Source organism: Trichoderma breve, chromosome 2 (genome assembly GCF_028502605.1).
Source record: "Trichoderma breve strain T069 chromosome 2, whole genome shotgun sequence".
NCBI classification, from domain to species: Eukaryota; Fungi; Ascomycota; class Sordariomycetes; order Hypocreales; family Hypocreaceae; genus Trichoderma; species Trichoderma breve.
The window spans coordinates 6501788-6517224 of NC_079233.1; the positions used below are offsets into that span (position 1 = coordinate 6501788).

The 15437-nt window shown below is 51.5% G+C and overlaps 4 protein-coding genes across 4 annotated transcripts; 3 read left to right on the top strand and 1 right to left on the bottom strand.

Moving 5' to 3' along the window:
- Positions 1–3399: 3399 nt before the first annotated feature.
- Positions 3400–6032, top strand: T069G_04199 (uncharacterized protein; the record flags this gene model as incomplete). The annotated part of the gene is made up of 9 exons (XM_056171409.1): positions 3400–3596; positions 3670–3965; positions 4015–4172; positions 4225–4337; positions 4394–4693; positions 4772–5146; positions 5206–5408; positions 5487–5800; positions 5955–6032. 9 exons carry the CDS (start codon positions 3400–3402, stop codon positions 6030–6032), a joined length of 2034 nt encoding a protein of 677 aa, XP_056032301.1.
- A 1510-nt stretch (positions 6033–7542) lies between these two features.
- Positions 7543–9116, top strand: T069G_04200 (uncharacterized protein; the record flags this gene model as incomplete). The annotated part of the gene is made up of 4 exons (XM_056171410.1): positions 7543–7805; positions 7874–8168; positions 8261–8493; positions 8573–9116. The coding sequence occupies 4 exons, from the start codon at positions 7543–7545 to the stop codon at positions 9114–9116; spliced, it is 1335 nt and encodes a 444-aa protein (XP_056032302.1).
- A 443-nt stretch (positions 9117–9559) lies between these two features.
- T069G_04201 (mitochondrial ribosomal protein subunit l20 domain-containing protein) lies at positions 9560–10210 on the bottom strand (the record flags this gene model as incomplete). Its single annotated transcript, XM_056171411.1, has 1 exon — positions 9560–10210. The coding sequence occupies one exon, from the start codon at positions 10208–10210 to the stop codon at positions 9560–9562; it is 651 nt and encodes a 216-aa protein (XP_056032303.1).
- Positions 10211–13824: 3614 nt separating this feature from the next.
- T069G_04202 (uncharacterized protein) lies at positions 13825–14967 on the top strand (the record flags this gene model as incomplete). Its single annotated transcript, XM_056171412.1, has 1 exon — positions 13825–14967. The coding sequence occupies one exon, from the start codon at positions 13825–13827 to the stop codon at positions 14965–14967; it is 1143 nt and encodes a 380-aa protein (XP_056032304.1).
- Between the last annotated feature and the right edge of the window lie 470 nt (positions 14968–15437).

Here is a 15437-nt window from a genome sequence, read left to right on the forward strand (position 1 = left end):
GGAAAAAGCCTGGCCGTGACAATGCTGTCGCGCTATCACTCCAGGTTCATTTCCAAGCGCTCTCGCAATACACTCCGGCCTTTAACCTGTTCATGCGGTAACTCTCTATCTCATGGATTTTGGATGACTTTTTGTTTTGTTTTTCTGGTTATATTTTTATGATACCCCATCAGCGTTTATACCCGCTGTCTATCGAGTGGAACATGTGAGTAACGAAAATTCTCGACAGCGAAAGTGCTATTACGCCATCGCTGGGACGGCGTGTTTGGACCGAGACTCAAGATCTGGCGACAATGCTGGTGCGCTATCGTCGGAGGGTCTCGTGGGCGTTTTTATTTGTGTGTGTTTTTTATATATATATAAAGGCTCTAGATGCGCTGTTTCATTGAATAATGAAATATCATAGACGGTAGCTTTAATAACAGCTATTAGAGGCAGTGATTGTGTGAACCTGGTCTGCTTTATCGCTGTTCTAAATTTGTGATTCTAGAACATCATGGTGATAACATCATTTCCTTGTCTCAGTTGAACAAGCATCCCTTCATAATCTAGGGCGTCGGTTCACCGACTCATTTCCCAGGGTGGAAAGAGAAGGGAGGCAGCAAGCACGAAATCACTATCGTTAATTAGCATGGTGTACGAATACACGATTACCATGCCGCCATATGAAGAAGTACGAGATGTAAGGAGGAGAACTTGGGATAACAGAAGCCCTTGCAGATGGAATCTATGTAGAGGGCAGCAGATGAATGTCTTTGCGTGTAAGACTTTGAGTCTCTAAAAATATTTGCCTTTACGTTTGATCACTCATTGTACTGAGAAACCGTGCCCAGCGAGAGTCCGTTGAGACGGCTAGATGCAAGGGTCACCACATGTGTGATTTCAAGTCAATGCATTGGACCACCCAAATGTTACCCGAGAGCCATGCGGTTCCGATTCACCAGCTCGTACGACTCCAACTTGTATGAGGTAGGGCAGCGCAGCCATCGCGGTGGTAACCAGGTCACACGCATGCCAAAGAAGTCAGTTGAGCTTCTTTTGTGTGAGGTATTGGCTTCTGGTTTCGTATTTATGCTGCAGCATTCGGGAGCATCGTCGTGCTACTCGCGTATACTAAATGGTTGGTTAAAAGCTGGCGAGTACGAGGTAGCTGTAAGTATGCATGTTTGAACAAACATGATGCAGGCTGCCAAAAAATGCGAGTAACTGGCTGTTTAGAACCCTGTCTTTGAATCCTTTTTATAGTAGCGGGTATGTCTTTGAATCTAAAAGACTCGGCCAACAAGTACAGCTAATTCCACACCACATCGAAATCCGACTCACGGGTAAGACGTTTGGAGCTCTAGTGAGTATGTCCCCTAATAACAATTCGAAAGACCCCGTGATTCTACTGTTCCTATCCGTGGCGATGTTGCATTAAATAGCACGAGACGTCTCTTGAACAACAGCTGGTTAATCTAAATAGGCTGCATGCTCCAAATCTGCGTTGGACAAACAATATAGTACAGAAATCGCAGTGGGGAAGTCTGGGCTCTGGGGCCTGAGATCCCATGATGCGGAGCAGAGGGGAGCGCTAATGCCCTTTGTTAGAGAGCCCGTCTAAGACACATGGAGCTCGCCTTGCTCAAAGGGCGGAGATAAGAAAAGTGTCTCGAAAAAGGGCAGAGCGGCCGATGCAGGGACTCCTTTGTAAAAGAAGAGAATTTTAATAGAGACAGTGACACAAGGTTGCTACCTGTCTTGGCTGCGCGGAGGAGTGATTCTTCCGCTGCCCGTACCTGCCCCGAAGTGTCTTTGGTGACTTGACTTCATCTCACGGCTGCTGAGCCTCTAAAAGAACACATACTTGACACAGTATCTTTACTCCAACATACATATCAATAAAAACGAATTCATAGATACACCACATACGAAATCGTCAACCCTGACGCCAGGTCTCCAAGGGAGAAAAAAGAGCCATGTGCGAATCTGTAAGTTGCCATCGCAAAGGCCTGCTGTGTCCCTTGGGGGAGCCGCCTGATCTGACCCCTACCAGTGCTTTTGCCCGCAGTAGCGCCTAAGACACACGCCCTGGCTCTCGTTACCTCGATGCGATGCGATGTGATCGGTAGCTACGGAGCAAAGGTGCGGGAAACTGGGGTTGGCTCCGCTAAGGCCCCAGCGTGAGACAGATCTAATTGAGGGGCGCTTTGGCACCGCTGCTGGTGCGTGAGGTCTCTCTCTATGAGCGTGTCTAGGTGACTCAAGGCGACTTATTGTAAGATATCTTTTCTAACCGCATCAAAGGCTGGATACATGAAGCAAGTATAGCCTACTTACCTACCTTACTCTGCAACATGCCGAGCTGCCGCTCTGGTGCTGCCATCACTGTTTACAGTATATGAATGTGGAATTTACCGACACTGAACTGACATGCCATCTCCGCTGGCCAGGGCACAGCTAGCTGAGGGGCTAGTCACCGGATTTATCCACTTGGAAGACGACGGAACGTTGGGTAGCGAGCTTTCTTCACTAGCAGCCCGCCTTCATCTTGGCAGTTCTGCGAGAGCTTTGGATGCGGATGGGATCCACGTCTCATGACCCCAGGTTCCGAACCGAAAACTGCCGTCTAGACGCTGATGTCGTTGTATGACATGACATCAACTCTATCCCCGCCCTTCCCATTATGCTGCTTGCATGAACATCTTCACTTATTTCACTCAGGTCAGCGCGGCGTGTAATCCGGAGCGAAAGATCTATACGCGCATGTAAGTTGAGCCAAGCCAGAGCATCCATCACGCGCATTCTCCAGTTGCTACACCTCATTTCCCAAGTCGAGCCAAGACCTAGCTTCTCCCTGCCTTACTCACGGCAGGGTTAATTACACAGTTCCAGCTAGTCAGTCGCTTGTATTTGTTGTGATAATTGACCATATATCGCGATTAGAAGCGGAGTCCAGGCGCATCGCCATATTTGATTGGTGTTTTTGCCAAGGCTACACAGCGCAGCAAGCCTCGCATCTGCGAGGTTACAGTCGGCCGCTTCCCACCACTCTCACGAGGTATAACCAGCGGTCATTTCAAGAGACCGTGTGGTGGTATGTCACATATTTTAGAGTTAACTGCAACCTTATACCTGGAAAGACGTTCCTAGAACACCTCTAGACCTCAGTGCCGTGGTCATTCACTTGGAGTCGCGTTTTGGCTGAGCTCAACCATCCATACCGTCATAGGATCAACAAAGGCCCACCCGATCTGTCTCTCATCCCTTCTTACAGCCCAAGCGCCTCTCCCGGTTTCATTATAAAACGCAGATAGAATTCCCATTTTATTGTTTTCTTTTTTATATACCCCCCTGTCTATGGTTTCTTCCCCTCTTTTGAACTCCGGTCGACGTGATACCTGCGGCTTGCATTGGACCATGAAGCTCTTACGAGTCGCTGCGGCGGCCTTGGTGGCTCTTATTGGGCACGCAGAAGCAGTTTCAACCTTTGAGCCGGCAAGGCCTCCTGCAGCTCCTTTGGCTGTCCGAGCGCCTTATCTCAATGTCTGGCTCAATGGTCAAACCAATGGGCAGTCAAGTGGTTACCTCGCCGGTCAATGGCCTAGATATTGGACGTATGTATACCCGTTTCAACCCGACATTTGTCAAATCGAAAGAACTTTATGGGATACTAAGCCGCTATAATAGACAAGGAATTCAGGCATGGCAAGGATTCATCAGAGTAGACGGAAAGACCTACAACTGGATGGGCGGGGCTCCTGGAGCGGACAATGTCGACCAACAGTCGCTCAAATACACATCAACTCGGACAACATTTACCATGAATGTGGGAGGGCAAGTCCAAATGATTGCCGAATTTTTCTCTCCGGTGTATCCAGACGACTTGAGGAGACAATCCATTCCATTTTCATACCTGAGAATCTCGACCGCGTCTCTGGACGGGCGTTCGCATTCTGTCCAAATCTACGCTGATGTATCAGGGGGTAAGTCACTGCAACTTGAAACACAAGGACATGGCTAATGGGTCGACAGAGTGGGCATCCGGTGATAGCTCACAAACCATCCAGTGGGAGCACCAGGCGGGCAGTGGGATACGTTCTCATAAATTTTATCGCCAAAATCAAGAGGCGTTCAAAGAAGCCAATGACCAAGCATCGTGGGGCAACTGGTATTGGTCCACTGGCGACATTGTAAGCCTAATGCGAAATGTCTCATGAATAAAACGCTGACTTCGATTTTCAGAGAGGTGTGACTTATCAGATTGGTCAAGATACAGTCGTCCGCGGCCAGTTCTTGTCCAACGGCACGCTTACCGGCCATATCGACACAGATTATCGCGCAGTCAATGACCGATGGTAAGATAAATTGCTCTGACAAAATGGCCGTTAGATTACTCATATCAATGTTATAGGCCCGTCTTTGCCTTTGCACGCGATCTAGGTGCAGTTGGAAAAAGTGGCTCTGCATCAACTCTTTTCACCATTGGCATTGCCCAAGATGATGCCATCTTGTTCCAAGGGCAAGGCAGCTCTCCTGAACAGGTTCCTTCACTCTGGACGAATTACTTTGATGAAGAAGACCTTGCGCCGTTCTTTTATAAGGACTATACCTATGCCAGCCAGTATGCTACCAACTTGGACAACCGCATTGCACGGGATTCTATCGCGGCTGGCGGCCAAGATTACCTTACGATTACAAGCCTCGCGGTCCGGCAAGCCTTTGGGGCCCTCCAATATACGGGCACTCCAGACAATGTCAGAGTCTTTCTAAAGGAAATCAGCTCCAACAGTGACATCCAGACGGTGGACGTCATTTTTCCTACCTGGCCCATCATGTTGTACCTCGATCCCAATCTCATCAAATATACTCTCGCGCCCCTCCTCGAGAATCAGGAAAGTGGCCACTACCCCAACAAATATGCGATCCACGACCTGGGCAGGTTTCCACAGGCCTTGGGATATCCTCAGGGAAATGACGAAGCAATGCCTTTGGAAGAATGTGGCAACATGATTATCATGATGCTGTCCTACGCCCAGAAAACTGGAGATATCAACTATCTCAGACAACACTGGGTTCTAATGGCGCAATGGGCAGAGTATCTCATTGAAGATGCCAAGATCCCAGCAAATCAGCTGTCAACCGATGATTTCGCCGGCCATCTTGCGTGAGTGTTTCCTCCATTGTTATCGCCGATTGGCTGCGTGCTGACATCAAACTCAACAGGAACCAAACCAACCTTGCCATCAAAGGCATAATTGCCTTGGAAGCCATGTCTCGCATTGCTAGCCTGACCGGTCATGATTTCTTGTCCTCAAACTACTCGAGCATTGCCAAGGATTATTTAGGCTTCTGGTCTCGCCATGGCGTCAACCGTGCATCTGTTCCTAATCACAGCGTGCTCCAGTATGATTCGGCTTCAACGTACGGTGAGTTTTTCACAGTCCCCCAATTGAACCCTTGACCTGGCTGCGAACCATTGCTGACGAACCATTGCAATGTACAAGGCCTGCTGTACAACCTGTACCCCGACAAGGCTCTTGGGCTCAAGTTCATTCCCCAGTCCGTCTACGACATGCAGAGCGACTTTTACCAGACAAAGGCTAATAAATACGGCGTCATTCTCGACACACGCGGCACGCTAACCAAGACTGACTGGGAGATGTTTGCAGCAGCAGTGGCTGGGCCCAAGACAAAGGCCATGTTCATCTCCTTGATTGCCAAGTGGATCAACGAGACGCCGACGTGGCGGGCTTTTACCGATCTGTATGACACGAACACGGGAGGATATCCCGGAAACCAGTTTACCGCCCGGCCGGTTGTGGGCGGTGTATTTGCTGTGTTGGCGTTGCAATGAGGGTTAGCGAGGTGAGGTCATGGGCACAGCAGATTTTTTTTCTCTTCCCTTTTTCCATTTTTTTCTCCCATACCCGTCCCTATCCGTTCAGTTGTGTTTTTACCCCTTGAATTTTCAGGCAGGGTGCCACTGGTCTGCAGTAGCGCGCAGTTTGACGGTAGTGGGCACTTTGTACCAGCTGATTATCCACATTTGATCTGGCACGAACATACATACTGTAGAGTAGGAATGCGTCTGTACCCCAGTACCCTTTAGCTGATGATGATAGCCCTTACAAGTATTAATGAGAGAACATTGAAACGAGGCATTGTCATCCTGCATTGTATAGTTACCGGCATCATGCCATTGAGGGGTAACAGCACAACCGCAGCCTGTTCGCTGCAGAGATTGAGACCACGTGAAGCAACTAGACGCTGTCAAGACACCAGGGAAGCGACGTGGACAAGTGAAGCAAGGGCAATTAAACGAGAGAAAGTGGCATTTCGCCATATTGTCGGTGAGGCAGGGGGCGGTTGCGAGTGGTTGGAGAAGTTGATGAGCGTGTGCCTGGTGATCGATCGCGCCCAATGGGGAGGCGATTGCATCTGCATGCCAGCGAGGGGCTGCATGAGTGCATGAGGCATGTCCATGTGTCTGTCTCAGGCTCTGCAGAGGGACAGGGACAGGGACGGGGCACGGAGGATTACGAGGTACTGGATGGAGAAGGATTCTAGGCGCCTTGAAGAAGAGCGAAAGGGGGGCGTGATGTGATCGATCCATGCTTATTGGGGGCATAAGTTGATGTGAGTTTTGCTTGGGGTCAACATACAGTAGCACCGTCTTACTGTACTGTTGATGATACTTGCTCGTGCTAAGGCCTAATAATATCCGTGTATTACATCAGGCACAAGTTCTGCTGGGTGTTCGATACGAGATGCAAGTACAGATACATGCCCATACACAACGAGGTACCAATCCAATTCTCGTCGTCATCCAGAAACGTAACAATGAATAAAAACAATTCGGCCCCGATCACGTTATGATGCAACGGTGATGATGAATCGCTACTAAAACACAACAACAAGCAGCCGGGCTGGCGATGGAGAATGCGGGGAGCGGGTTCCGAGCAGCGCAGTGCCCCAACGCCCCTCTGAGGCGGCATTAGTAGGGCAGCTAGGGAGAGAGCCAGGGCGGGCTAACAGGGCCTTTTAGCGGCTGAGCTTGTGCCCCCCATCCCTAACATCCCCTAAACCTCACCCGACCTCACCTTTGCACACCTCCCGGATGGCGGAACCACAAGAACCGGCCGACCGCCCTTTACCGTTCCAGTTCCAATCCCTCCCAGGTACAAGTACTCGGGCGCCTCTGTGCCTTTATTTCTTCTTACATGCCCACCTGACACACTGTCGGACTCGCAATCCAAGCAATCGCCTCTTCTTCTTTTCGATGGGCTCCCTTACGATGGCTTCGTCGACAATTGCTGTCGTCTTATGTTAATCTCCTCATAATTGCGCCTCTGCTTTTTTTTTGTCTTCTTCTTCTTCGTTGTGTCCGTGCGTACTCGTACTCTTGTTGCTCTTCTTTCAACACACACCCCCCCTGTCTCGCCAATCCCGCCATTTTCTCTTTAGTTTTTTGTTGGAGAGTCATTCAAAAGAGGGTTTCTCTCGGCTTCCCGAGCTCGGAGACCGCCGGATTGTCGCGATTTGTGCTGTTGCTCCTACAGCATGGCTCGCTTTGTCGATCTGGACGAGGAGGACAGCCAGGCGCAGCCAATGGCCGCCTGGCACGACGCGGGCAGGCCTCTCGCGTTGGGTGACAACGGGGCCGCCGTCATGGTGGTTGGCGATGGGATTCCTCACGCACGCCGCTTTCCCAGCAGGAAGAGCACCATGACGGAGAAGCTGCAGCAAGAAAACGCTTCTGCGGCTGGAGAAGGAAAGGAGTTGATGGCTCACAGCGCCATGGGAGAGGCATTCCAGTGCTATCCGTATGCAATTCATCCCTTTCTTACACGCTCTGCAAAGAAAAAAAAAAGACTAACTTTGGACTTTTCAGCATCGTCTTTGGCATTGTGTCCCACATTGACCTCAACACTCTCGACGCATTGGCCCGCTCGTGCCGTGTTATTCACGATGGCTTGATCCAATACCGAGCGAGCCTCATGGGCGCGACGTTGCGCTGCTCTAAGGAGGCTGTGCCGGTCGACCCAGAGCAGACGCTGCGATACCGCGCGAGAGCGAGTGACTGGAATTATGGCATGGAGGACAGTCGCAACTACAATGGGAAAGCGGGCAGCTGCGCTCGCGACCTGGTAACTGAGTGCAGGAGATGCGCCGACATCATTTGCAGGGTGAGTTGCTGTTCCTTGCCATTCTTTGTCGTCGATGACGCATACGACAAAGCTAGTCTTCCATCTAAGCAGCTGCTAACATTGAACGTTAGAATTGTGCTATTAAGCCTCCTCTTTCGACGGCCCTGCGCGAGAGACACCGTCGCCTGTGTGTCACTTGCGCAAAAGCCCCCATTGCGGCGCTCGCATCACCGGCGCTGGATATATCTTTGCCTCTCACCTCTGAGGCTGTACAACGTGCAGTCTGTCAATGCGACACTGAGGGCGTCTGGCTGTGCCAGCCTTGCGGCCATAGTATCCGCAATGCAGACCACGACTATAAAGGGTATGTTTTTGTCCCGACTACATCTTTTGGTTTTGTCCAAGGTGGCTGCAATTTGAATCTAATGCGACTGTCAAAATAGTATCTGGCGCTGGCGCACCAAGTACGGAGGTTTTACTGGTATTGGAGACGGCGATCGCGGCGTAATCTGCGGCCGCGAAGAAGCCTGTCTCGCTGCCCGTGAAAAGGAGCAAGAAATCGACTGCGATGCCGAGGATGCCCGGGGTAGCACCCTAGCTCCGTGGTCGACCGGGTCCTCCTCCGGCACCCCGAGCCCGGGCCCACAGCACACCGGCACCCCCCCTGGCGGCGGTTCCGGGTTCCCGTTTCCCGCCAACGGCACCGTCGAATCCATCATTGAGGAGATGCGCCATCAGCGGACGCCTTCGCCGCAGCTGGGGCCGGGCTACGAGAGACACGAAATCGAGGGCATTGGCGGCATCGTCAAGCGCAAGCTCGTCCGCATGGTGCGGGTGGGGGCTTGCGTGCCCGAATGGGAAGACGAAAAGAACAGCAGCAATAAGATTCTGGCCCGCGAAGTGAATGGCGCTGCACGAAGCTGGTGCGGCTGGTGTTGGCGGGTCATTCCTGGAGACAAAGACAAGCGGCAATGTGCAAAAAGCTAAAGGCACAAGGGTACAATAAAGTACAACAAAGGATCAAAGGTACTAGACGGTTGGATATGGTTCATTCTTTTTTATGGGTGATGATGATGATGGTCTTTATTTTATTTTTCTTGCATTACATCGATTGCATAAAGGCATTTTATCTGGGATGATTTATATAGCAATTGCTTTTCGGTTGAGCACTCTGCTCAACACTAATGGTGGCGTCACAATAGAGAAAGGATCTCTCACTCACTTGACTGAATTTGCCCGCATCCATCATGAATGTATATGTTGGTCATGAAGTCTTTATCCCAACTTTTGTATATCGTACACCACGCTGAGTCCAATGCCCAATTCCCCTTTATACCCATGCTCATCTCAGCATGACATCTTTTCAACACCCCATGCAACCCAAAGTTGTGTATCTCCATTGGTCAAATTTTATACAGTCATCCAGCCATCTATAACTCGCCCCGGTACAGCATCTCGGCTCTCCTCTTCCTATCCTCCCTCGCCGCCGTCTTCTTCGGCCCCCACCTTTCCATCTTCCTCTCCAGCTTGCCCTTGAGCCACTGCAAGTGCTCCGGCGGCGCCGGCGCAGCCATCTGCACGAAAACAGTCGAGCACTCGAACTTGCGGGCGAGCTTCTGCACGCTCCACGTCAGAGGGTCCTCGTTGCGCAGGCGGCGCATCTCCTCGATGTGCTCCTTTGTCAGGTTGTATTTGGGCTGGCGGCGCTTATAACGCATCTCGGGAGGCAACTCGCCGTTTGTCTGTGAGTATGCCGTGGGGTTGCTTGCGGTGCTGCGTAGGCGCGTGATGGCGAGGCGGCGCGGGTCGTTGCGCGGGAGGAAGATGAATGGCGTGTGCGAAGGCGAGGCCTCTGACGCGGGAGGATTGTAGATGATGGAGTCGGCGGCGGGGAATTCGGTGGTGCGGGAGGGTAGGAAGGAGTCGTGGGGGGAAATCTTGAGGGCTCGCTTGGTGCGGGCGGTGGTTTTGTGGCCGCGGGAGGAGGTGAAGACGGTAGTTACTGCTGCTCTGGGGGCGGAGAGGCAGCGGAGGGGAGTGAGCAGCTGGGAAGCTGGCCGGAGGAGAGATCGGAGATCCATAATGTTTTGGATGTGGTGTTGAGACTTTGTGTGTGTGTGCGGGGAGGAGATGCCACCAATGGCGCTTCGAATTGACCGACGAAGCACGAGACTTTCTGGGATTTTGAGATTGAAGGCAATCTCTGGGGGGATTGGATTGACCAGACGGCGGCGAGATTGGTGGCCTGTGTGGCTGCCCCGTGGTATCAAATATCGACTGATTGCTTGGTCGTGCTCTCTGCGGTTTTGGGTATCTAAGTGAAGGTTTTTGCAAACAGACGATGGATGGTTACGTAAGCGGTGCTTAGGTAAGGCGCTGGAATTGAGTTGCTTGTCACGTGGGGTCTTGACTCTGGATGATAGGTAGCTACCTAGGTACGAAGAGATTTAATTGAGAGTTTGGCTTAGATCTACAGCATGTTTGACAATATTTAGATAATTACTACTACTAAAATATAGACATTTTCATTCGAAACTGGCCGTTATACTGTAAGGACATGTTCGTTGGGATCATATTCGACAAATTTAGAAACGTGAGCTTCATTGATCTGCAGTGGGCTTACTAAGGCCTCCTTGAAGATCACCGACTGGCTTTGGACTCTAAACATCAAATCATCTGAACAATCTCGACAAATCTAGACTACAGGCATGTGCTATCGTTTCGAAGCGTTCTGACGGATGAGGATGTCAGGCACATGTGCAACAACTCAGCAAAAGAGCTCCCTTGTTTGGAAACGGCCGGGATATCGATAGTCGATGGGGTGCTCCAGTCAGCACGCTCCACGATGCTCATTCTTACTCACCACGGACCGGACCAGCCAAAACTAGCTGTCGGGGACCTTGCATAGTGCCATGTGACGTCGGCAGCCTCAGCGGATGCTAGTGGCATCATCTCAGCAAGGTACTTTTTTCTTTTCCCCTTCTCTTCTTCTGTTCTGTCTTTGGAGGCCGTCGGCCGCAGCTGGACAAGATGACTGCTCAGAGGCGGCTTTGTATGGATCCCGTCTCCCGACGTTCAACGGAAGCGAAAAGAAATCACTCAGAGTCAAATCAATCTTGACCACTCTAGCGTCGTTCGACAGAGGATGTGCAGCGCGCGAATGGCAGGGAAGCAATTGAATCACGATAGGAGCTAAATTGTCTCTGATACGTGATCACCATCGGCGGCCTTGAAATACCTTAGTCGCTGGTACTCGTACACGTACGACCAAAGCAGGCGACGCATGATGCGCAATGCTGGCCAGGGTTTCGTTCGTAGCAGCGCCCTTGTCTCGCCTTGCTCACTTACAAACTCCCTTGAGATGATGCTAGCTATCGACCCGATCACCGTTGCGGCGTAGTTTCTTTTAGTGTGCAGCCAATTACGCGGGAACTTTGCCTTGGTGCTAAGCTTGGTGGCTTCGGGCTGGCACGTTGGTTCAGTTGAGGGGCAGACATCACGAGGACCGAAAAAAAAAGAGGGAAAAGAAAACAAGCTTCGTTATGCAATGCGCATAATGGGTTGCAATGCGTATCCGGCCGGCTGGAGCAGATGGAGTCCGAGGTCTATTTTTTGCTTTTTCGAATTTGTTCTTTATCGAGTGGATGTGTGTGCCGTGATGATGGATGTCTCTGGATGACATGTTTGGATTGTCGTCGTTGGAGAGACCATGTGAGTCGCAAGGATCGATATTCTCGTTTCGAGAAGCACCTTAAACATTGGCTAGCCCCAAGAGAGGTGCAATCAATTAGATGAGGTATTCAATACCAGGCAGAAGAATACAAAGCGTATCCCTCATTCACACGGGACGCAAAAGAGGGGGCCGATGAGGCTGAACCATGAGCTTGGTGTAAGTCGTAGTAGACAAAAAGTCTCGATACCAACGTGCATCTCGTCAAGACGCCAGTTCCCTGGAGATTGAGGTAGCACCAGAACGGGCGATATGGAAACCCCCAAAAGATGGGGGTTGAAGAAAACCGAGATGATGAAATGAAAGACAAGTCCAAAGAATCAAGAGTGAATCACATGGTTACACTCGTGGGAGCCTAGCGAGCCAAAGTGAGGCCGAAAATGGCACAGATGTGCGAAGGTGGTCTGCGTTCAGCAACCGGTCCATTTCCCTGCTGCCACGTCTGAGCCCGACTTAATATAATCTGGATAAGTGAGCGCGCGGATCAATGCGCGAAAAAAAAAAAAAGCCAATGGCCTGTGATTGCAAGAAATCGGCGGGTGCGGGAGCTCCTCGCATCAACCGAACTGGTGTCATTGTGCATTGCCGGCGGCATCATATTGATCCAATGTTTCTTGTGGTGGTACTCCGTGGCACTTTGGGGCTTTTCAGGTACCGGCCCAGCGCAGGTACACGAGAGGTACAAGCGGGACAGCAAGCTGGGAGAACTTGGAGCAGCAACATGAGCAAGTTGGACGCACCAAAAAGGGCTCCTGTGCCGCAGAGGGTGCGGTACCGGGTACTCACCGCAACCTTGGCAGCTTGGTGGGCGCGGCGCCGGGATTGGGTCGATCGCTGAGGTACTCGGTACCGGGGGGTGCTATGTACGTCACAGCTGGCGACGGCCCAGGCCGGCATGTCTTGAAAGGTCGCTTCCGCTTCCCTGGGTGTCTGGAATTCTCCCCTCATCACAAGTCGTCACAATCCTTCGCCCATCGGCTGCGACTCTTGGGGTTTCGCCGTCATCTCATCTGTGCCCTTGGGGGGAGCTATTTTACTTTATTTGATGCTATCTATTTGCTCGCAGGGGAGAAGCTCGCATTTGAGAGAGTTTATTCTATCGAAAAAGTGAATCGCCCTTTTGCTTCCTCCAGATAAACTCTATACTGTACACGTATTGTAGCAGCAGCTGTTATCCACCAGACAGAGAGACCAGACCCCAGCTCTCTCTCTCTCTCTCTCTTTCATCTTCGCGGTGATCCACCAGCCCGCCGGCCGACTTCTTGTTCCCATTCCCAATCTAGCGGGATCGCTGCAGTTCTAAGCCCAGGCCAAGCCTCTGCTTTTTGCGTCACGCTGCCTGTGCGAGTCTGGCCCCCAAACAAGACCAAGAGAGGCAGCAGAACAGAAACAGGCACCGCCAAACAAAGGCCTGGGCTGGTGGTTTGGCGCCTGTCACACCAAAAGCTGTCCTGTTGCGCACTCAGCGGGTCCGTTCGTGTCATCTGAGGAACGACCGCGGCCCCCCCAGCAGGTACGACGTGCGAAGCAGCATTTGCTTCACCAATATTGGTCGCCACCCCCGTCTGTTCTTCTTCCCCTTCGCAGGGCAGCGGCGAATGGCGGCCCTTGAATCGCCCAACCGTCGTGCGTGCCGATAAAACACTCGTCAATCCTCTCTTTTGACTCTCTCTCAATACCATCATCGCCTTCATCTCTCCATCTTCGTCCTCAACCAACGTCTCCTTCATCGCCCGTCTGTCCTTTCCTTGTTCCACCGATCATCGTCCCTCCTGTCGATCGCGCAACACGGCCCATCTACCTAGTCTGCGTCTTCCATTCCTTGACGACAGCCCTCTTTTTTGTACATACTTTGTACTAAACCCGAGCGAGCCCGTCTCCGTTGTTACGACGACCATTCCGTAAATCAGCAGACGCGTGCGTCTTTGCTCACCGGCATCCCGTCGACTGTCAGCACCTCCCACAATGAGCCTCGCTGAACCAGCTCAAATCAATCCCGCCGCTGTTGCCGGCGACCGACGGAGCACAATGGGCGACGAGAGGAGCGTTGGTGGCGATTCAACGCCACGGGCGATTGATGGCACGTCATCCGACCGTCTGGTGGAGCAGATCAAGAAGGAGAGCAAGAGCAAGAAGCGAAGCCTTTTCGGCTTTGGCAAGAAGAAGATGGAGGCGTCTCCCAAGGCTGGCCCTGGAAACGAGAGCTCGAGCGTCGCCAAGGAGCCGTCAAAAACACCCACCGCTCGCTCTACCGCTCGATCAACCACGTCGCCAATCCAGCTCACCCACGGCGAGCATCCATTTGCCCCTGTTTCTCCAACTCGTGCATTTTCCGGCTCTCCGAGAATATCATCACCTGCGACTTCCCAAATCTTCGAACGTGACGTGCAAGACTACTCCATCCTGAAATCCTCGTCTCCAGCCATCCCAAGCCACATCCAGACGGAGAACCACATCCCTCCCGTTCTGGATGATGCGTCAGAGGCAATCACCAACAACAGCTTGGATCCCGATAGCGTTGAGATTGTTACACACTCTTCACATCAGCCTGCTTCGGCAGTCGTCCCTGGCACAAGTGCCATTCACACCCCGTACGATCAAGGCTCGACCGACTGGGCCACCGAGCTCGCCTCATTTGCAGACCGCATTGGTTTCCCAGCGGACAGTGCCTCCAACTATGGCTCTCTTGACTCTGCTGACGTGCGTCGCCTCTCGTTCATCTCGTTTGCAGATGTCGTCCAGGCAGAGCACAGCGGCCACCACCTGCCTTCCATGTCATCTCGAGATAACATGCACATTGTCGGTCTCACATCACTTTCCGCATCGGCCATGAACCGGTCGCCGTCACCCATCCGTTCGCCAGTCTCTAGCCAGGGCCCCGGAACTAGCCCGCCAACAAGCAATCCCGGCAGCATAAAGGGTTTAGATATGAGCCCTTCAAGGAAACCGATAGGCAGCCCATCCAGCGGGCACTATACTCTGGCGACCCCAGGAGAGCTCAACATTGAGACAATGAGTCAGGCACTGAAACGCACAGGAAGTCGAGATTTCAACAACAGCGTGCGCAGCAATCCTCAAAGCCCCATTGAGGCACCAGGTTCGCAATAAAGGGAAGAGGAGAGGGGAAAGCTTCAGTGACACGCTACGGACATTTCCAGTCATAACTGCCAACACAAACCTTTATTTACGACTTCAATTCCTACCATCTTTAATTCTCCTCGTCAATTTGTACGAGCGGGCTTCTTTTTTTCTTCAGCTATGTTATTTTATTCCCCATTGCTAGCTATATGCATGCAATGCCAAATTTGGACAATTGAGGGTTGCTAGGAGTTGGAAGAGACATGTTTAAATCCGGCGCTGAGCTGCGGGGTGGCCCTTGTGGCTTTTTTTTTTCTCTATTTTCTCTTCTTTGGTTTGGCTTTTTTTTCTATTTCTTTCTTTTTTTGCTTATTGGAGAACAGGAAGTTGCTCCTTTTATCTACACAACGTGAAAAGACGGGATGATTATTGACTGCGCTATGGGATGAATTTTGCTTATTTTTTATTATATCTCTTTGCAGGCAAGCTCGGTGCGAAGG